A 22,095-nucleotide genomic window follows, 5' to 3' on the forward strand; every position below is an offset into this window, starting at 1 on the left:
AACTAAATGCTGTCTTAAAGGCCCCTGTTCAAAAAAGTCATCTATTCATACATTAAAATTACTCAGGATTCCTTGGGAAATTTAAAAAAGAAATAAACCTGTTTAGTGACCCTTGGATAATAAAGCACCATGTAATACACAAAACAGGGTGATGCACACTCACCAAAGTATGACTGTGTTGGAGGATATAAGCTTTCTTTATTGACTGTCTTCCCTCATTAGCTTGTAATCTCCTGGAGAGAAGAGACTTTTGTTTTTCTCTTGTGTCCCTAGTTGTTAGTACAGCACCTGACACATAGTAGGTGATAAATATGCAAACATTTATATTTATTGACTAAATCCAGAGAAAAGTACAAGTTAAAAAACATTCAGAGAATGATGAGGTACTTCAGATGACTTTGTGTTGACTGCATCAAGCCCTAGGATTCTGTAGAACTTTCTAGAGCAGATCTGTAATCACTCCAAGGCGTTTGGACTATCCATCCACACAAAATGGACAGATAGATGAAGGATTTCTAATTCACAGATTGTAGCATGCATTTGAAAGAATGTCCTATGGAGCTTGCCCAAAATTGTGCATATCTAGGAGAGATAGTATGGGTTGAAAATAAACTGGTCCTATAGTTGAAAAGGAAGAGTCATTAAATTGTTTACAAGATATTCCAAAGCTTTTACTGACCCCAAATTTCCTCTGAAGACAAAGTCCCACGTTTTCAATACAGACATTTCACCTTTGTTGTTATATGGCAGAGACACCTGACTTGGCTATTACTAAACATCATTATTAAATAGAGGGCAAAGTGCCAGTGAATGGGGGTATGAGCTGGCTGCAACATATAATCAGTGAGGAAATCAGAAGAGGAGTAAAGGATCTCATCAAGAAGCTGTATGACAGAAAGAGAAGAAGGATTGATCATTTGGCATGAGTGGGGGATTAGAGGTGAACGGAGCATTCAGATGATATCCTTGTGACATCAAGAAAAAAGTAAGGAAGACCTCAAGTACCTTGGATGGACTCCATACATTGAACGTTTGAGATAGCATAGACAGAAGTCACATAGAATGGACAAGCATGGAAGGGTTGAAATTATGACATTGGATGACATTTCTAAATTGAGATCACAGATTCATTTGAGTTTTCTTTACACTAAAGTGAAGGGATTCCTTACATGTTGAATAGCTAGCTGTATGACAAATGATCCTCATGAATGACTTAGGGCTAGAGCAAGGGGTAATAAAGAGGAGATGGCTTTCCTAAGGACATAGCTAAATCTGCAAGTTCATAGTTTTCAGAGACAGAGTAGCTTGGTGGTAGCTAAAGGGAATGTACTGGCAGTCTTAGCCTTAGGGATATGGGGATTGCATTTAGGGTTATAGCAAGAGATTCAGCTAGAGAAGGCTACTGGTACTGGAATTATCCATCAACATTTTGTAGTCAAAGACCATAATTTAGAATTAGGCAGTGAGTCAACAAACATTTACTAAGTATTTACCATGTGCCAGGAACTATGTTAAGTGCTAGTATGGTTTTAAGCACAAGAGAGACAAAGAAGCAGTTCTCTGGTTACTTTAGGAAGGAGTCATGCTATCTTAAAAAGTGTGGAGTATTTTCCTTCTTTGTGATTTCATATTTTGTACCTTGTAAGGATGGGAGATGGGACAAAAAGAGCCAGAAGAAGGCTGTTGGTGAGTTACTGACCAGTTGGGACCAGAGAGGGAATTCTGGGTAATTCTCCAGAGGAGGAAGAAGGAGGAAGGAGTTCCAGAGAAGAACTGAGAGAGAAAGGAGAACACCTCAGCTCGGATCTAGTCTTGAGGGTTTCCTGAGGATCTTTGGTCATTGAAACCCCATTTCCCTGATCAAAAGCATCCCATCGCTTATCACCCAGCAAGATCAATCATCAAGTTAGCTAAGTGTTTCTGGATTCCATTTTGGGAGCGATTCTCTTAGGCTCCTTCTCCCATTACCCAACCTTGCTGAGAGACCCTTTCCAGTTTGACTTGCGATTATAGAAAAGGATAGAAATAGAAACTGGAGAAGGGACAAGGGGAGACACTTAGGAGTGGGAACCCCAATGGTTCCCACCCGAGTGACAGACCCCATAGAAATAAAGAAGAGGGCACCCCCAAATCCCTCTACCCTTCACCTCTTTCCCTAATCCCTATATTGATATTAATAAAAGCCATTCATTAGTCAGATAGCACCTGAGAGCCAATGAGGGAGAGGGGAACCACAGCTTGGTCTGGCTGCCTCCATCTTGGAGCCAGACCACCTGCTGTGAAGTTGGCTGATCTTGGGGGAGGCTTGCGTGAACCCCGCCCTTATTCAGAATCAGATTGGGTTGCCCAATACCTCCTCTTATAGAGAAGCCTCATCCTTAACTTCTGTGGGGTGGCACGACCATCCAAGTCACCCAGTTTCAGGGTGACACCCCCTCAAAGTCTCAGCAGTGCATATTGGGCAAGAAGGGAGAGCTAGAAGAGAGTCTTACCTTATAGACTTTCTCTCTCTCCCCTCTATCATAGCATTGGTTACTGGCTCTCATTATTCTTATAATTTTGGCAGAGCCAGCTTAAGTAAAGTACCTAAATAATTCGGGGGAAGGGGAAAAAAAAGCCTCTGTTTAAATCAGAGGGCAGCCAGTTTTTTTTTTTTTTGTTTGTTTGTTTGTTTTCTCCTAACTAGTGCATATTCGGCCCTGAGGGGAGAGCTGGAAGAGAGTCTCCCATATAGACTTTCTCTCTATCTCCCCTCCATCCCTAACATTGGTTATTACTGGCTCTCTTTATTCTTATAACTTTCCTTGGACACTTAGCTATATTTGATTCTTAGCATTTTTTTTTTTTAATTTTTTACACATAGGTTCTTTCTGGGGAAGAGTTGCTGCTCATCTGTGAAACTGTGGAAGTGACTAGAAACAAATGTTTTGTGCTGAATTTAGTGTTGTTTTTTCTTTTAATATATATATATATTTTTTTTTGCTAACCCAAAGCTCAAAGGAAGGGTGGATTGTAGTGTTTGGGCAATACTCATATTATCAGTGTTGTTTGTATTCAAGAAGTGCTACAAAAGCTATTGCTGAGAACATGTGTGATCAAAAATGAGGATGTGCTGCTACTCATGTAATCCTGGGTAAGTCACATAACTTCTTTTAGCCTCATTTTTCTTCTCTGTAAATTAGGAATAATAACTACACTTATCTCTTAGTGTGGTTTTAATGACCAAAAGAGGAACACCAGGGCACTGATGTTCATCAAAATAATTTGTCAATGATATAACATACTAAAATTGAGATGTTCTCATCCCTTGGACTATATTATTAGGTCTGTCAGAGCACTCAGGTCACAGATTTTTAGGTGGCAATGCCACTCAAGAACAGTGACAAGTGTAGGAAAGGTTTCTATTTAGGGATTCGTGTGTAGGAAAAGTTGATTTAGTAGGGCACTTCCCATACTTATATGAATTAGTGGAAATCTTGATTCTGGGTAGCTTTAAATCCAGGGAAAAATATTAATATAGAATTTTGGTCATACAAACTACAGGTTTACAGTTGAAAATATGATTACAATTGGACTATGCCACTCTCTACCTCTTTAATCCCAGTGAGTTAGAAATGGTCATGTAAAAGTCTCTGAGAATTTGAAAAGAAGTACTTGAAAAAAATAAGTGCATATTTTCTGAATATTGTTAACAAAAGCAACTTGAAAAAGATCATAATAGAACTGGTATTCCTGGAGCTAGAATCTAACGTTTTTAATGTGGGGTCTCTGGGGAAAGTTTCTTGTAAACTTAGCATAAATTCAAGATATCTTCCTCTTATAAGGTGACAAAACCACAAAATCTATTGGTATCTCCAGTGTATTTTTTGAAACAAGACACCTAGTTCCAAATGAAGCTCATCAAAGTCTATTATCAATTTTGAGTGCTCCATGGATTAAGGTTTCTTTTGTTACAAGTATAAGTAGTATACTTAAGGGAACTCACTGTATTCTAGCAGATAATTCCATCTGGATTTGCTAAGAAATTGCTCTTTTTATTCTCCTGTTTAGAAGAATATTGGAAGGTTGGAAGAAAATATGTAGTTTTACCTCAAAGCTATAGACATATCTGTCCAATCAGGAAAGAAAAGAAGCAGCCAATGACCAGAAGCTATGATTAATGCATTTCTATGAAAAGGAAGAAATAGGAAACACTTTGATTTATATTATATGAATAGTTTAGACAAGCTAATCTCTGAAAATATCACTAAAAAACTCAGTCAAACCTGGAACATGCAGAATATCATATCCTCATAAACCAACAAAATAATTATAGAGTTTCATATATCAATATACATTTTTCTACAAACAACTTTTCTTTTTTAAAAAAACCCTTACCTTCCATCTTAGAATCAATTTTGTGTGTTAGTTCCAAGTTAGAAGAGTAGTAAAGGTTAGGCAGTGGGGGTTAAATCACTTGCCCAGGGTCACATGTCTAAGGCCACAATTGAACCCAGGACTTCCTATATCTGGGTCTGGCTTTCAATCCACTGAGCCACTTATCTGCACTCCTGCCAGCTTCCTTTAACCAATACAACACTTCAGTGAGTCTCCTCAAAATGCCTTAGAGATTTATGAACTTTTGTGGGATTTCATAGTTATTTTCCCCAATTTTAAAGGACTATACTGTTATTGCTAAATCATTGAATGACTTCACTCATAAACATGACTGAAGTGGCTCAAAACCAAAAAGTCAGGAAATTAAAAACTGCTTACATCTTAACAAAACATTTTTTTTGAAAGAAACGTGAAAGACAAATGTGAAAAAAACTTCGAAGATTTAATTTACTGTTACCCATGCATCAGTGTTAGCTTATTCAGAGGTGAATTAACCTTTTGTTCTTTACATACTTATTAACTAGTCATATAAACTATGCAGAGGCTCACAAGAACCTCAACAGCCTGAAAGGTTTGGAACTCTTCTCTCCTAGGATAATTAACAAGAGACCAATTACATTCACTAGTATGAGGTTGTCTGATAGTCATTCTCATTACCCTAACCATAAGCTTCAATTCTTGGTTTTAAAATGGGCCGTGAAATTCAAAAATTATGTATTTAGAGCAACATTTCAAGGACAGACTGAAGAATTTATTGATTTATATTTTGATTAGTGCCTAGTTGGATACTGCTTGCCAGTGATGAGTAGTAGCACTGGCCTATTATGATTTCGGCATACAAAACAGCCCTGGTAAGAAGAATATGGATGCAGATGGCTTGTCCAGAATGTTTTGGGACATTAGAGGTGTGGCAATTCCAGAAGATGTGAGAACAATTTGTGACAGTCAATCAATAAATCCACATATATTTATTAAGTACCTACCATGTATACATATAGAGACAATAGATATAAAGTTAATGAATACAAACATATCAAAATTAGTTAGAGAATTTACTTTTGGGAGGGAAGAGACTAGCAGTTGAGGTGAGTCAGCAAAGGTTTCATGCAGTAGATGGTGCCTAAGATGCATCTTGAAGGAAGACAGGTACTCTATTAATTAGAGGTAAGAAAGGAGTTTATTCCAAGCTTTGAGTATAGCCACTGCCAAAACATGGAGGTGGGAGATAGAATACCATGAGGGAGGAACAGAGAGAAGGTCAATTTGGTTGAATCACCAAGTAAGAGTGAAGAAGTAATAGTCACTTAACTTGGAAAGAAGGGTTGCAGCCAGGTGATATAGGGCTTTAACAGCTAAACTGAAGGATTTTACTTTTAATTGTAAAGGGCATAGGAAACCATCAGAATTAGTTGATTTAGGGCAGTCATGTGGTCAGATCTGCACTAAAGGAGAATTACTTTGTCAGCAGTATACAGAACACACTGGAATACTGAAAGGCTTGAAAAAGGGAGTTCAATTAGGATGCTATTGATAAGAGACTGAACTAAGAGGTGAGCAAAGAGGTGCCAGATGTGAGAGATGTTATGAAGGTGGCAATGACAAAATTAGGTAACTGGTTATATGTATAGAAAGAAGGGCAGTGAGGAGTCCATGATAATGTCAAGGTTACAAAATGAAAAACTGGAATTATGGAGGTGTCTATGAGAAATCTGTAAGAAGGGAAGGTGTAGGGGTGGGGTTATTTTTTTTTCACTTGCAGGAAGATAGTGAGTTCACTTTTAGGCATGTTGATTTGAACATGTCTACTAGACATTGAGTTTCAGATTTCTGATAGGTAATTGTTGATTGATACAAACGCCTAGGAGAGAAGATGGGGCTAAATAGATGGATCTGAGATTCATATACATAGAAATGATAGTTAAAACTATTAGAACTATTAGACCTATATTCTAAAGAGATCAAACATAGGGGAAAAGGACCTAATCATACAAAAATATTTATAGCAGTTCTTTTTGTGGTGGCAATGAATTTGAAACTGAAGGGATGCCCATCAATTAGGGAATGGCTGAACAAATTGTGGTATAAGCTTATAATGGAATACTATTGTGCCATAAGAAATAACCAACAAGATAATCATAAAAAAACCTGGAAAAACATATGAAATGATGAAAAGTGAAGTAAACAAAAACAGGAGAAGGTTGTACATAGTAACAGTAGTGTATGATGATCAATTATGAATGACTTAAACTATTATCAACAATGCAAAGATCTAGGATAACTCCAAAGGACTAATGAGGAAAAAAGGCTCTCTACTTCCATAGAAAGAGATGATGGAGTTTGAATGAAGATTGATGCATATCATTCTTCACTATATTTCCTCATGAATTTTCTTCACTGTAAGCAATATGTTCCTTCTTTCACAACATGATAAACATGGAAATATGTATTATGCAATAATACATATACAACCTATGTCATAATAACTGCTCTCTTGGGGAAGAAGGAAGAGTGCAAAGGAGGGAAAGAACACAGATGGCAAAATGTTGGGAAACAATTTATAAATATTCTATTGTCATATAATCTGGAAAAAATGAAAAATTAGAAAAAATACAACTATTGGACCTGATGGGTGGGTGGAGAGAGAGAGAGAGAGAGAGAGAGAGAGAGAGAGAGAGAGAGAGAGAGAGGGTAGGCATTAATAAGGAGGAGAATCACCTCTGTCAGAAAGAGGGGGAAAGGGTAAGAGTTAGAAATGATGAAGTTTTTGGGATGAAGATACAGGGAGAGAAAGACTTTTACATTGGATAACCCTCCTTTATTTTATCTAAAGTAAGGTATGTGGACTATGGTAAAGTAGAAAACTCTGAATGGTTGGAACTTCAGCAGACAAAATGCCAAATACATACGTGAATATTATTTAATTGAACCAATCTCTCTGGCTTCAATTGTCTGTGGATGACTTGCATAGTCACAGAAGTAATGAAGGTCAAAAAGCAAGGCAGTAATTCTAAAATTTCTAAGTACCAGCCAGCAAAAGGCACTTTATTGCTAAATCAATGGAAAAAGTTAGAGCTGCAGAGCAGAGTGCTGTATCAGACTATGACTGATATCATGAATGGACAAGGAATAGCTGGGAAATTCTCAGAGCATACTCTCCAAAGAGCCATGAAAACCTTACCTGATGACTTTGGACATATGGATCAAGAAAGAATGCTACAACTAGAAAGAAATAGATTTTAATGACTCTTAGATAGCTGCAGATATTACCAAGAATTGTGAAACTTTGCTGTGTGCTACAAAGGAATTTGTTATCAACTTATGCTACATATTTGGAGACTGTAGATACCAGCAATTCTTTGGAAAATTCCTGTATTGCCTTTTTATATTTACAAGAAAATATAAAAAATGCCATATTTTAGTGATATGATCACTTCAATTGGTATGGTTATCCAACCAGAAACTAGGAATCATCTATTATTGTGAAAGATTTTTTGGATAAGTATTTTTTGGTGTATTCACTCCCTGCTAAGACGGACTCTGACTAAGGGAGATATTTTGAAAGCAAGATACTCAAGAAGATGTTGGTTTTGGTAGGAAGAAAAATAATCCAGAGTTACTAAATATCCAAATGCTATTGAACCCTGAAATCAGGACAAAACCCAATGATTATATATATATATATATATATATATATATACATATATATATTCATATATTCAGTTTCACAAGGAATGAAGCTATATGTCATACTTGCTTATATTCAGGTGAGAAATATGTTTACCTAATAATGTTGTGTTTTGGTAGCTCATATGAAGAAGGTATTACAATTACTTACACTCAATATCTCATTTGAAAAAGAAGCTTACCAACTAGTTATGGCTTTAGTTCAGAAGATCTGTGACAGAAACAAAAGATGGCATGACTAGAATATGTTTTTCAGACCTTTGAGAAGGAGGCAGAATTCCGTTGAGAAACCTTGGCATTCAAAGGTCTCACAAGTTAATTGTCTGATGAAAATCTAACCCATGCACAGTCAAGAAACTGGACAACTTACCTCTTTACAAAATATTTCCAGAGAATAGAGGGTGTCAAGTCAAAACTATTTACCACAATCAGCTCTTGTCTATAAGGGAATTAGATGGATTTTCTAATGAGCAGGTTATTATTTGGAGAAATGTTATTCACCTTGGCAAATACTAAGCAGAAGAGATTATTCACCAGTTGTGCACAGTCTGGTCCAACTATAGACATTGAAAATGATAGCTCCAGTGAAAGAGATTATTTGTACTCTTATAGGGCAAAGGATAGAACCAACAGCCAATATCTTAATTGACAATTACTACAGAGACTCAAGACACAGAAACATCCCTTAGAACACAAAATCCTCATAGCCAACATGATCCTGCTGACTTTTTAAGGTATATATAAAGAAGTCTATAGTAATCCTGATAGTCAACTTATAATATTTACTAAATCATGTACTTGAGCAAAGAACTGTCAGTAGAAAGGGAGATATACCTATTAGACCAGTTGCCAGACTAGGATATTACAGGTTACAGGGGAACCTGAAGACTCACACTTAATGAGATAATAATAGAGATTGCAAATGTGAAATGAGCCTTGCATGTAGGTGCATATATTTATTGTTGTTCATATTAATTATTACCTGTTGGTATGCTTGTTTATTATTTTGCTGTTATGTTCACTTAACTGCTTTATATTTATTCCATAGCAAGGTCTATTAATTCTTTTGCTCATTGTTTATTTGCATATTATGCTAATTCTTAGCACGAAGCTATAGTTTTATAAAGGCTTATTCATAATGTCATCGTTGTGGCTTTGTTTTGTTAATTAGCCATGCATTGCTTTCTTCTGCATGTTTGTGGTGTACTCTAGAGCTTCACATATACTATACACTGCATGTAACAGGCATGTTGTCACTGTCATTTTGTCAGGTGATTGCTTCTCTGTATTGTATTCTCTCTATTGCACATACTGTTAAAACCTGATGCTTTTGTTTTCAATGGTACCTGAAATTTGTTATAACTGATGATAGGAGAATCACCTTTGTAATTTTAAAGCACTGATTCTGTAAAGCTACAAGTTTCATGCAGATGATTTTTTGCGAGAGACTAAAAAAAGTTTTAGATTAGAGGAGGAATGTCACCTTGCTTTTGTCTAAGTCTGGCATGGTTATATTGACTTTTGTGACCTTACTTGCATATGTGTAAGAGTGAATGATTGCTGTTTGGCTGAGAAAACACTATACTGAATTGACTGGAATAAGGATTTATTTCAGTTGGATGGATATACACTTTGAGAGAGGACCTTGAGTGTTGTAGGTCAAGAGAAAAGAGAGATGTGGACTTTTGAATGGCAGATTGACTAGAACTCTCCACCTCTTCCTGTTTCCCAAGAATTATATAGATGTGTAGGGGAAGATATGTTAACCCTCTCTATCCCATCATGTCTTTTGACTTACAGTCAGTGCCAAAAAGCCTTGAATACTGCTGAGAACAGACTTCTTCATGAAATCATATTTTCTCTCTTATATTTTGAGTTGGAATCTTATCTCATTCCCAACTCAACAACTCATTTACTTTATGCATTCTTTAATTTATTCTAATCTGTAAAACTTCCATGATTTCTTTTTTCCTCTCTTTGGAAAAAAAGTTTACTCTTTATTTGAAATGATCTTTTGTATAACCGGCAATTAATAGAAAGTGTCTAAGCTGGTGAGAATGAAGGGAATCTGACCCCTTGAGAGCAATCAGGAAAGTGGCTTTCATTATGAACCACTTAGATATATTTGAAATGTGATAGATATAACCTAGCCTATTGTCCCCCTGGAAATAGGGGAGTTCACTTCGCTTCAATGGTCCTGGTTCCTTCCCTTTCATCTCTCTATCCTCCCATCTAGTTTGTGGCTCCAGCATAACCCTCTTCCTGCAAAGGCATGATATATTCAGATTATATTTATGAATGTTACCCATAAGCCACAAATATTTATCTAGACAGGTAACCTCAAACATATATAGTATATCCTCAAAATTTTAATGCAGTCTTAAGCTATTATGGCTTAAATTTTAAGCTTTATTTAAACATAAATAACTTAAAGATGCACTAAGATTTTTGGGACACACTCTATATCTACCTAAGTTGAAGCATGACCTCAATATCCTTCACATTCAGTTTGCTTGGTAACAAAGTCCTGATGTAGTTATATGATACTTAGATTATACTTATTTCTATTTCATCTCTGCATCAACTCACTCAAAATCTTGATTAAGAAAAGATTTGGAAATAGTTTCCTTCCCTCCACTTCCTGTGCAGGCTTCTTTCCTTTAATATCCAACTTTATGTCTTTCCCGTTAAGAAGAATAAAAAGAAAAAAGTCCATAGAGTCTTTTGCTTTTAGCTCCAGCCAATACACACTTGGAAAATAAGGTGTGGCAACAGTAATTTTATTTTAGCTAAGACAATAACTTCATTTTATGGAGAATTACTGAGGCAAAATGGCAAAGTAGGCAATAGATAAGGAATAGAAAATCTGTGTCTAAGTCTCTGCTCAGCTACTTACTAGCTATACTTGGCCAAGCAGGTCATTTAATTTTTATTTCCTTATCTGTAAAATAGGGATAAATTTTTTTGCCCTGTCTTGCTTACAGAGTAACTATGAGCATCAAGGGTGGTTTTGGGGTCATACGATTTTAGAAATCACCTAGTCCAATCTATACCTGAATAAGAATCCCCATTGGAATATCCTTTATAAGTGATCTATCCAGTCTCCACTAAAAGAATTTCAACGATTAAGAACTCACAAATCTATTGCTCAAAAATTATTTTAAAGAGCTAGAAAAATAACAAAAAAAATTCATCTGTAAGAACAAAATGTCAAGAATACTATGTGAATCAATGAAAGAAAAATGTGAAGGAAGTTGGCCTAGGAGTACCAGTCTCAAACTGTATTACAAAACAGTAATCATCAAAACAATCTGGTACTGGCTAAGGAATAGAGTGGTAGAAGAGTAGAATAGAGTAGGTACACAAAACCTAGCAACAAATGACTGTAGTAAATTAGTGTTTGATAAATCAAAAGATCTAACCTTATGGGACAAGAATTTGCTGGTTGACAAAAACTGCTGGGAAAATTAGAAAATGGTATGGCAGAGACCGGGATTAGAACAACATCTCACGTTGTATATCAAGTAAGGACAACACAGGTACATGATCTATATATAAAGAGTGATATTGTAAGAAAATTAGAGGAGCAAATAATAGTTTATTTGTCAGATCTATGGATATAGGAAGAATTTAGGACCAACCAAGAGCTGGATAACATTATAAAATATAAAACGGATAATTTTGATTATATTAAATTTAAAAGTTTTTGTACAAACAAAACATGCAATCAAGATGAGAACGAAAGCAGAAATCTGAGGGAAAAAATTGAAGCAAATATATCTGTATAAGCCTTTTAAACAACAACAACAAAAAGATTAAGGGCTAAGAAAAGTTTTTCTAGGCTCTCTAATACTATTGTACTTATTTTCAAGGCATATTTTATTTTTTAAAAATAATCCAATAAATGGTTAGGAAACACTACAACAGATGTTTGTATTATTGATATATTGAAATAATTGCTTTACAGAAAAGCAAGAAATTAAATATAATGGAAGCAATACAGATTTTTTTGAGTCAAAGGAGTTCGACTGAGATCCCAGCTCTACCACTTAGTCTCTTTGGGATCTCCAGTGTCTTGCCTCACCTCTGGGACTGTTTATTTGTAAAATGAGAGAACTAATCCAAATGTTCTTTAAGGTTAATTCAATCTCTAGGTCTAGAAACCATCTTTAGGGGAACATTTTCCCAGGTTTATTCTGCATTAGTCTGAGAAGCATTAGTTAGATTAGGAACAAGGCACATTTTCAATACTGGAATGATATGTAGGGATTGAATTTGGAGAAATTACTTGCACTTAAGGGAATGAAGTACAAAGGGAGGGACAAATTTAGATCACCAAGTATCTATGCCAAAGAGGCGGTACCTATTACATTAGGCAGAGATACATTCTATGAATGGGTATTATCAGTTCACATGACTTTCTGTCAGTCAATAAACATTTTTTAAACACCTACTATGTGCTATTCACTAGGCTAAGCACTGCAGTATTGGACTAAGCTTCCTAAAAATAGATATTTCACTGTAATGCTGGAAAAGTTAAAATGGCTACAAAACTTCTGTGAATAAAAGGGAGGGAACTAGTCTATGGGGCTCCCTGGCTCCAAGTATTGCCCCATCTTGAAAGACTATCCAGAGATTGAAGATAGTTAGTGAAGTGACTCTGGTGTTAAGATATCAGAACTTAAGAAATTACCATTTCTTCCATAAGTTTTTCTTCACTCTCCTGTATAATCTAAAATCCTGTGTAAAGGTAATATGAAAATTTGCCCTTTTATCCCCCTAAAAAAATCTTTTGATCTTAAAGCTCAAATGGTTTGATTTTAGGGCTGCAGCTGAAGCTGCCTCTCTTTGTTTGGTCCTCCCTTCCTTTGTCTAGATCTTTTGTCTTTGTTAGAGATAATGAGATCATGAGTGAGCTCAAGAGACCACTTGATGCACTGGTAGAGATGAGGTAATTAAATCATCTAGGTTGGTCATGCTGGGAAGAGTGTACATGTGTTAATCAGTCATTTGGCAGGAAGGAAGTGAATGTCTTGGCTTCACAAAGACTTGCCACTTCCTGGGAGGAAGTCTTTTGAGTTCCAATGAGAAACCTCTTTGGATGTCCTGGGGAGGGACTAGATGATGATGATGATATCAAAAGGAGTATATATTGCCTTGCAAGACAGGAAGTTGTTCTCTTCCCTTGAAGTATGGATCCAGCTGCTGAGCTTGGCCTGACTTTCTGCTGGTCTTGTGGACCTTCACCCAGGTATAAGTTCTATGCAGTCTACTCTGGTCTGGAGGGAGCCTAGGACTAGTTAGATTTTCTTGAGCAGCAGATTAATAAATTAATATTTAAAAAATAAAAATACAGCCTCCAGAGAATTTCATTAATTACAGTCTCACTCTGCTTTCCTATTCATCCTTATTATATCATATGGATATCTTGGGGCTCCATAGATTTAAAGCTGGAAGAAATTTTAAAAGTAATTTTATAGATAAGGAAATTGAAGCCCAGTAAGGTGATGATGACTCAGGGCTATATCAGTGGCAAAGCAGGAGAGCCAGGCCCCCTGACTCCAAAACCAATACTGCTTCATCTCTGGCTTGCCTCAGACTTCACTAAGCTCTGTAGTCTTTGATAGTTTAGGAAGAAAGAAATCAACTAAGTAGGGATAGGAAATTCAGGAAAGAAGAGGGACCCCCATAAATGGATAGAAAGAGTATAGAGCAGGCAGAGGCTGTGCTCCAGAAAGTTTTAGTCAAGGACTATATATAAGATTGAGTTTAAAACAACAGTTTAGGATGAGGGAGCTAAGAAAGGAAACTCAGGAGAAAATACTCATTTGTTCACTCTGAAACTTGAGGGCATGTTATTCATAGATTAAAACAAAGTTCATAAACAAGGTTTAAGGGTACTTTTCAAAACAAGGCCGGATTGCTAGATCTAGCAGTAGTCTGAGAAAGGTCAATAGAGAATAAGTCATCATAAGAAGGACAGACAGAAAAGACCCAAGCAGTTAAGTAGGTTATCTGTAGCCTTCTAAGTCATCCATTTATGGTGTTAAGAATATCAATGGAATTTTCAGGCATTGATCAGTAAAAAAATGCCTCTCTGAGATCTCATCTTTACCCTAGAATATAGAGAGGATAATAAGATATGAATGGACTTTCTCATTCTGCCCGTGATATTATGGAAATATGGAAACACCAATTTCAAATTAATTATTCATAAATATATAATAAATACTTCTTATATTCAATAGATGCTACCACCTTAAAGGAATAAGGCGGACCTTTGAAATCAATTTCTCTATGTTATGGTATTACTTTGCATACATTATTGAGACCTTCAACTTCTCAGGGTACCCACATATTTGGTTTTCAGTTCTCAGTGTTTTCAAGTTTTTGTTGTAATATATTCATCTATTATGAATAAACTTTTACCCTCCTTAAAAAATGTCACTAACCTAAAAATATTTTTTAAATTGGCAAATGAAAATAGATTTGTTAATGGGGTTTTGCTTTCTTTTTATTCCTGAATATTTAAGACAATGAGGCCTAAATATGTGCCATACTTTTCTATCTCTGAACCTTTGTATTTAATATTTCCTCTACCTGGTAAGCCCTTTCTCTACTAATCTCCACCATTGAAATGCTTTCAATTTCCAATATCTAGGGCAAATGCAAACTTTTACATGAAGATATCTTTGATTCCCATACACTTATTTGTTCTTTTTGGGAAGAATTTGTCATATCTGAGGATTCAGAAAGAGAGTTCTACATGATCTTGGGAAAAATTGGAGTTATGTTAAGTAGAGATTCCTAATAGTTAGGTGTCTAGCACAGTAGCTGGCACATAGTAGGCACTTAATAAATGTTTCTGATTTGATCATTTAATTAAGGATAAGTAGGGTGGTACCTTTATATTTATTTGATTCTTCACCACAAGTTATACATATTAAGTGTTATAATTTATAATTATGATATGACTTATATAATGTAGAAATTTTACACAACTACTTTCGTTAAAATTACTCTACTATATTTTCTTAAGAAGCACAATGTAAATTAATCTCTTTCTCCCATTTAACCATACGTAGAAGAAGTTTAGCCATTTGGACCATGAGGCCATAACCATAACTTCACTATTCATCCATTGGTGAATTGTCATTAAATTGTCAGTGTCTAATTAGCAGTAAATTGTCTGGAAACAAATAAAAACAAAACAAAAAAACCCAGCTGCACCTTGTTAATGAGATTATCATATGAATCTTGAAACTGAGATCTATAATATAACTAAAAATGTAGTAGTTTATCATCAACTCTACTTGTTACTAATATTTCTATTCTGAAAGATTCTGCTGGAGGGGATTATGGTTCTCTGGCAAAGTAATGCCAGAACATTGTCTTACTACATCATCCCCTCATTTTATCAATAAAACATCGCTGGAAAAAGTGGAGGGGAAGCTATGCATGCAAGGATGGCTCACTGATTAGTTGTATATCCTGTGCCAAGAAGAGATGACTAAGACATTAAAGTAATACCATAAAAAAAAAAAAAACCAAACCCTCAGGCTAAACATCTGTCAATTGTTACTGATCAGAAATAAATCTACTTCTTAAATAGTGTTTCCTTTCTGACACACTTATATGGTTACTGCAGAACTCTCACTATTAATGGACAAGACTCCAATAAAATCTAGCTTTGTAGTTTGGGTAAAAGATAAGAAGAAATCGCCAACCTGACTAACGCAGCTGGCCTGACTCAGCGTGCTGACTGCTCGCATGTAGCTCTGATTCCTGGAGCGGAATTTTGGAGAGTTGTAGTTAGCAGTGGGATCCAGGTTGTGACCACCAGGCACATCACCTGCAGCTTGTAGGTAGCTCTGGCTATATTCAAAAAAAGAGAGAGAAAAAGAAATAAAGAAAAAATAAAGTCCACAAATGTCAATGGAAAAATTATAGCTTGAGAATAGCTGTTCCATACCATTTTAAGAGGTTGCTAAAATTGAGCAATTGTAGGCATTTTTGCCTTATGTAAATATATTTGATGTAAACACTTGCAAATGTGAATTTCATTCCTATAATAAATGGAGGTGATTTTCTGGATTGCTTCTGAGCTTGACACTTTATAGCCAGAGAGGTGGAATTAGGGTTGCTCCAAATAAGAAATGATGACAGGATCTGTAACTCATGAGCATTAAAGCAAACTACCCACCTGGATTCAAGCCCAACATCAAAGACAGAATCATAAAAATGTGCCTATGATTTTGCAAGTACACAGACTCTGAATTCAAGTTATATTTTTCTGTTTTACTTATACAAATGTTTCATCATGCTAAACAATGCATGCAAAGAATGTGCTTTGAAAAATTGAGTCCATTACCAGTCACAATGATTTTTTCCCCAGTTCCTCCTGAAAAAATGATATAATCATATTTATCTCTTTACTTCTCCAATCCTTCACTTTTTAGTCATATTAGAACTGTGACGTGCGGAAGTATACTAAGACTTACTTAACTGAAATGTTCCAGGAAAGGCATATACTGGTTAAACTGGAGTTTTCTAGTTAATCAGAAACCCTTCTTATTGTTTAATTCCTTGATGTTGGAAAGCACTTTAAAATGTTTGAGGCTATTTTCTTGCTTTATTAAGAAGAATTAACATAATTTCATTTTTCTTTGCTGACTGTAGATGTCATTGTGCCTCATAGCCATTGTTTTGAACCATCAATTATCTTCACAAAAGAGTATATGTACATCTGTTGAAAAAGAGTTGTGTGCTCTGACCTCAGAATAACCCCTAAAGTTTAAAAAACTTAAAATTTTTATTTTAAATTAAGTTTCTGATATACCTTCAGATTGGCCCTTTCCTCTAAAAGTAGAAGGGAGAAAAAAGTCCATTTAATTTGGAATTTTGGTTATTTGGATTCCATTTATAAAAATTTTATAGTTCTCATGTCTAAATGGAAATAACTACTTCATTTAAATAATATACTTAGTAACATGATCTGCACTTTACCTCCAACAAAATAAAAGAGAATCACTTCAAGTTTAAACTTATCCTCACGTTAGATATTTAAAAGTTTAATTTAAAAAGATCTCTCAGATTATCTTAATAAGTTTTGAATTGTGATGCTATAAGAAAATTTTTGCTACAACACAAAATAAAAACATACACCCAGACACATAATTTGGGCTCCTGACATATACTTTAAACAATCACCTGCTTTCATTTGTGCCAATACTGTATGTTGTTACTGAAATATAGTATAAGGAATGTTAGCCAATAGATATTTATGCCACAATAACTTTGCATGAAAATCAGTTTTATTTTATTAAAAAATATTTATTAATTTCTGATGTGCACATATTGCTGTGGAAGGTACTGAGGGATCTACAAAGTTTGATTTGATAGTTTCCTGCCTTGATGGAGATTAGAATTTAGTAGAGGGATATGAAATATGGTCAAATTAAAGATGGAATAATTCAGCTTGATTCAACATATATTTATTAAATGTCTACTATGTTCAAGACTATGGATTTTTAACATATGATCTCATATACATAGTATTAAATAATGCATGATAATTGCCCTAGCAAAGTTTTATGAATGAGATGCAGTGGATGACTTTGGTGTCTTTAATGTTCAGCCAAGGTCTAAATGTTCAAGAGCACTCTTTTTAGTCTCTTTTATGGCTATTAGAATGAATTGTTTTCATCTTCTCATTCCACCAAGGGAAATAAGTCTTCGGACCCTTGGGGTAGATACTCCACTAACTCACTGACAGGTTTGAAGCCCGACAGTTACTCTCAACCTGATTTAGTCTGTCTACCAAGAAAGTTTTACTGGGGTGTGGCTGCTGTGCATACTACAACTTTTTGGAGTCACAGGTAAGAGTTGAGTGCCAGGTGGATCCCAAAGATATCCTGAAAAGGGCTTGGCAAACTTTTACACAAGAGATGCTATTTTCCCCTGAACACCCCCATACATCCTGGCTCAGGAGATCAGGCTCAAGCTACTGACATTGTTTCCTGACAGGTTAAGAATCAAAGTGTAGCTTTCCCTTGGGGCTTGAGTAAATGCCAAAATGGTCACCTTAGAGTCAAGGAAACTAAATTCAACTGATTCAATAACACAGCCTTCTTTACTTTCTGTGCTATGACTAAGTAAACTTTCTCTTGTTAACTGTTAAATGGTTTATATGTATTTAATTTCATTCTACTTTTGAACCTGAAGCACTAGACTTGGCCTAAGGCCTCTAGTAAATATATATTTATAATAACTAATGTTTATATAGCTATATGTCAGGCACTGTGCTAAGACCATTATAATTATTATCTCATTTTATCCTTCCAACAACTGTGTGAGGCAGGTGTTATTATTATCATCCCTATTTTACAAATGAGGAAATTAAGGCAAAAGGGGAGTTAAGTGACTTGTCTAATTCAGGTTCACATATCTAGTAAATACATGAGGATGAGTAAATGCAAGTGATTGTTTACATAAATGTCTGTGGCTATTAAAATATATGTGAATATTAACTGATTCACAAGAGTATTTTTGAAACTAATCCTACTTCAATAGTTTCTTTGAAGATTTTTTTTTCTTTGGCTTAAAAATGTCTGAGATATGCATATTTTAAAAAATGTAATCACAACTTTTCATTGGTTAAGTGTGTAAAAGCAAAACTATGTGTTAAGTGGGGCTAACCTGTTTTCATAAGTCATAGTTTAAAATTCAAAATACACAGTTGTTTGTCCTTGAAGATAGTCTTAACACGAGGACACTAGCTCCTTTGCTTATGTGTGTAGTGGCTTATAGGTTAACTATGACAAAAAATTTATCAGTATGCCCTCATGAGGGAGAGACTTTCTGGACCATAGAAACTTGCAAAGTGTAATTGAGATGGACAGCAAGGTGGTCCTAAAAGGATGAAGCCCAGATGCTGGTACCAAAGAAAAGCTTGGTGACCTGGAGAACAGTGGGGTGATGACTGACAGAAAAGAACAACTGTCTCACTTTAAATTATAGCTAACAATTATACAGAGCTTATTATGTGCCAGGCAATTGTGCTAATGGTTTTACAAATATTTCATTTGATCCTCATGACAACCCAGGGAGATAGGAGCTATTGTTATCCCCATTTTAGAGATAAGGAAACTGAGACAAATAGAGGTTAAAGTGCCTTGTCCAACATCATTCAGCTTGTAAGTAGGTGAGGGTGAATTTGAATTCATGTCTTCCTGACTTCAGACCTAGTGCTTTATACTCTGTACCAGTTAGCTGCTTTCAGTTTTTTAAAGGTGAAAATGTTATCCAGACAAGTTAAGGGATTTCTCCAAAGATATACAACTAGATTCTTCTAAAAGAAGAATTAGAATCTGAACCAAGGTTTTTTTAAATCCAGATCTAATCCTTTTCCCTAAAGAGTTAGAGGTGTGAATGTCCCAGGTTATGAATATACCTTGGCCGTGTGAGCTTCTCTATAATATGTCCTATATACATAGGTTCTGATCATATAGTTTCTAGGTCTCTTTGCCCCTTCACACATCTCCTGGCCATCTTTTTTCCCAATATGTAAACTTTCTATGAATGTATCCTGTGGGATATGTATTTTCTTCATGTATATCTGCCCCTACTTGTGGTGTAGTAATCTGGCTACTGCACCTGATTTGTACACAGGGGGACCTTTTCCATCATTTTGCTCACTATGTTATTTAATTGTCCTTCGAGTGATTGTGTTCCATAACTTTATGATATGAATGAAGACATTGTTGGAGTCTCTTGAACTATGGTTTTTAGAAGTGGTGACTAAGGATTACTTCAAAGAGAAGGTAGCTTTTCTGGAGGGCTCACACAAGAGAGAGGTGTTCTCTGGGTTAAAGAAGAGATAGGGATGAGGTACTCCTCAATAGGGAATTTGGACCAAGTCAGGAAAAAGTAGCTTTTCATCTTCCAAGGAATGATGTAATGGATTACAGAGAGCAATAAGTGAGAGTTTATCCAAGAGGGTAAGGATGAAAAGAATGAAGTAAAAATGGCTGAAAACTCCCCTCTGAGGAATGCCAGGCAGTTATTTGTCAGTCTCTTAGTCACAATGAAAAATTCAACTATATTCTTCGGATATGTGGGATAGGTATCCAACATACTATATAAAGGCTCCTCAAAATTTTCAAAATGATGATCAGTATTTCTTCTTTATTCAAGAAAGCATAAATGATAGCAATAGAAATAATCCAAGAAGAATTGCCAAAGTGTACTAAGTCATGGATAGAAAAAAAGAAGGTTTTAGGAACAAGTTTATATTTTTATGGATTCTACTAATTGAAGATAGAAGACTCAGAGAAAAAATGTAGATTAAGGAAATAAATAAGCCAGCTAAGAAAATAAAGTTTAAGAATATTATAAGGGTGATCTCCCAAAGTCAGAGAATTGTAGAATCTTGGGGTTTCAAAATACCATAGAAAAGATGTAATTAAACCAATATTTTAAAAGAAACATTTTTTTAGCTTGATGATAAACGCCATTCAGCCTCTGCTTCAATATATTCATTGAGGAAGAATCTAGCACCTCTTTAGGCAATCCAATTCACTTTTGGATAGATCTATTGGTTAGGATTTTTTCCTTATGTTGGGCCTAAGTATTCCTCTCTGTAGCTTCCATCACTAACTCCAGTTTCTGCTTCTGGGGCCAAGTGAAGGAAGTCTAATTTCTTTTCCATATGATAATTCTTCAGATACTTGAAGATGATTTTTGTCACTCTCCTAAATCCTCTCTTCTCCAGAGAAAATATCCCCAGTTTTTCAGATGATCTTAATATCGTGTTATCTTAAGGCCCACCTTTCAATTTATTGATTTGCTTTCCTTCTTCAGAATTTTATTCTTTTTTCACCCATGTTATTTTATTTTATTTTTTAGAACATTTTTCCATGCTTACATGATTCATGTTCTCTCCCTCCCCTCTTACCTCCTCCCTCCCAGAGCTGACAAGCAATTCCACTGGTTTATACATATCTTATTACTCAAAATCTATTCCCATATTATTCATATTCAGAATTTCATTCTTAAAATTCCCAATTTTGCTGAGCACTTTCCTTTGTAGAATTTTATGTCATCTTTTCTCAGGATCCTTTAAAATATGATATTCAAAAATTTAGGGGCTCTCCAACTATGCCCACATTTCCTCTCTTTATTCATCATGAATTCTATAAAGATAGCTGATTTTTCCAGTTCCAATAATTTCTATTTCAACAACCAGTTCCTTCTTGTTGGGGAGACTCAGGTGCAGAATAAAAGTTTCTCATGCCACTTCTTTTACTTTTTGAAGAAAGAACTCATCATAAGGAAAACTGAGAATTTGTTAGATATTTTGGACAAAGCTCCATAAAATTTCTGGATAATTAAAATCTTCACTAGCTCACCAAATAATACCTCTATGTTATAATTATGAACTATTTCCCCAAATAGTTGTCTATTTTCTTCTTCTGTAGTCTATTTCCATTCCAATATTTCTTTGGCTTCTCCTTTCTACATATGCTTATTCACATGTTTTCTACCAGGTTTCTCCTTTCAGGTTCCTGTGGCTTTTTGTTGAATTTTTATGGAAGCAGCAATAAATGAGTCTTTATATTCAAATCATTATAGTATTTAAAGACCCTGTGATTTATAATAGCAATTTCTTTCTCTAATATCTTTGTAAGAATTTTTGGATTTTGCCTTTGACTTAGGAAAATATATAACCAAGACTTCTACTTCCAGAAGCTAGGATGGCTGATCAAGGAATGCTCCTAGTTCACCTAACCCACCTCCAGATAGCCATAAAAACAAAAACAAAAACAAAAACAAAACCAATTCTAAATAAATCCTGGAGCAGTGGCACCTACAGAAGACAGGTTGGAGTAATCCAGGTTATCTTGGAAGAATAGCATGGAGGACCCATTTTGCTACCATAAGAGGTGAGAATATGGTTCAGCATGCTGAGGCAGAACTTGGGCAGGATAAAACACAAGTTATAGGGGCAGGAATACAATCTAGCAAGGTCTAGCT

The 22,095-nt window shown here is 35.4% G+C and overlaps 1 protein-coding gene across 1 annotated transcript in view; it reads right to left on the bottom strand.

Annotated features, from left to right (window-relative positions):
- The window catches only part of DLGAP2 (DLG associated protein 2), a 248,892-nt gene that overhangs the window by 97,487 nt on the left and 129,310 nt on the right, over positions 1-22,095 (bottom strand). Inside the window, exon 4 of the mRNA XM_044660924.1 lies at positions 15,789-15,936. Coding sequence (XP_044516859.1) covers positions 15,789-15,936 — 148 coding nt within the window. The remainder of the gene's footprint in view (positions 1-15,788; positions 15,937-22,095) is intronic.

The sequence above is a fragment of the Gracilinanus agilis genome, chromosome 2 (genome assembly GCF_016433145.1).
Source record: "Gracilinanus agilis isolate LMUSP501 chromosome 2, AgileGrace, whole genome shotgun sequence".
In the NCBI taxonomy this organism is placed as follows: Eukaryota; Metazoa; Chordata; class Mammalia; order Didelphimorphia; family Didelphidae; genus Gracilinanus; species Gracilinanus agilis.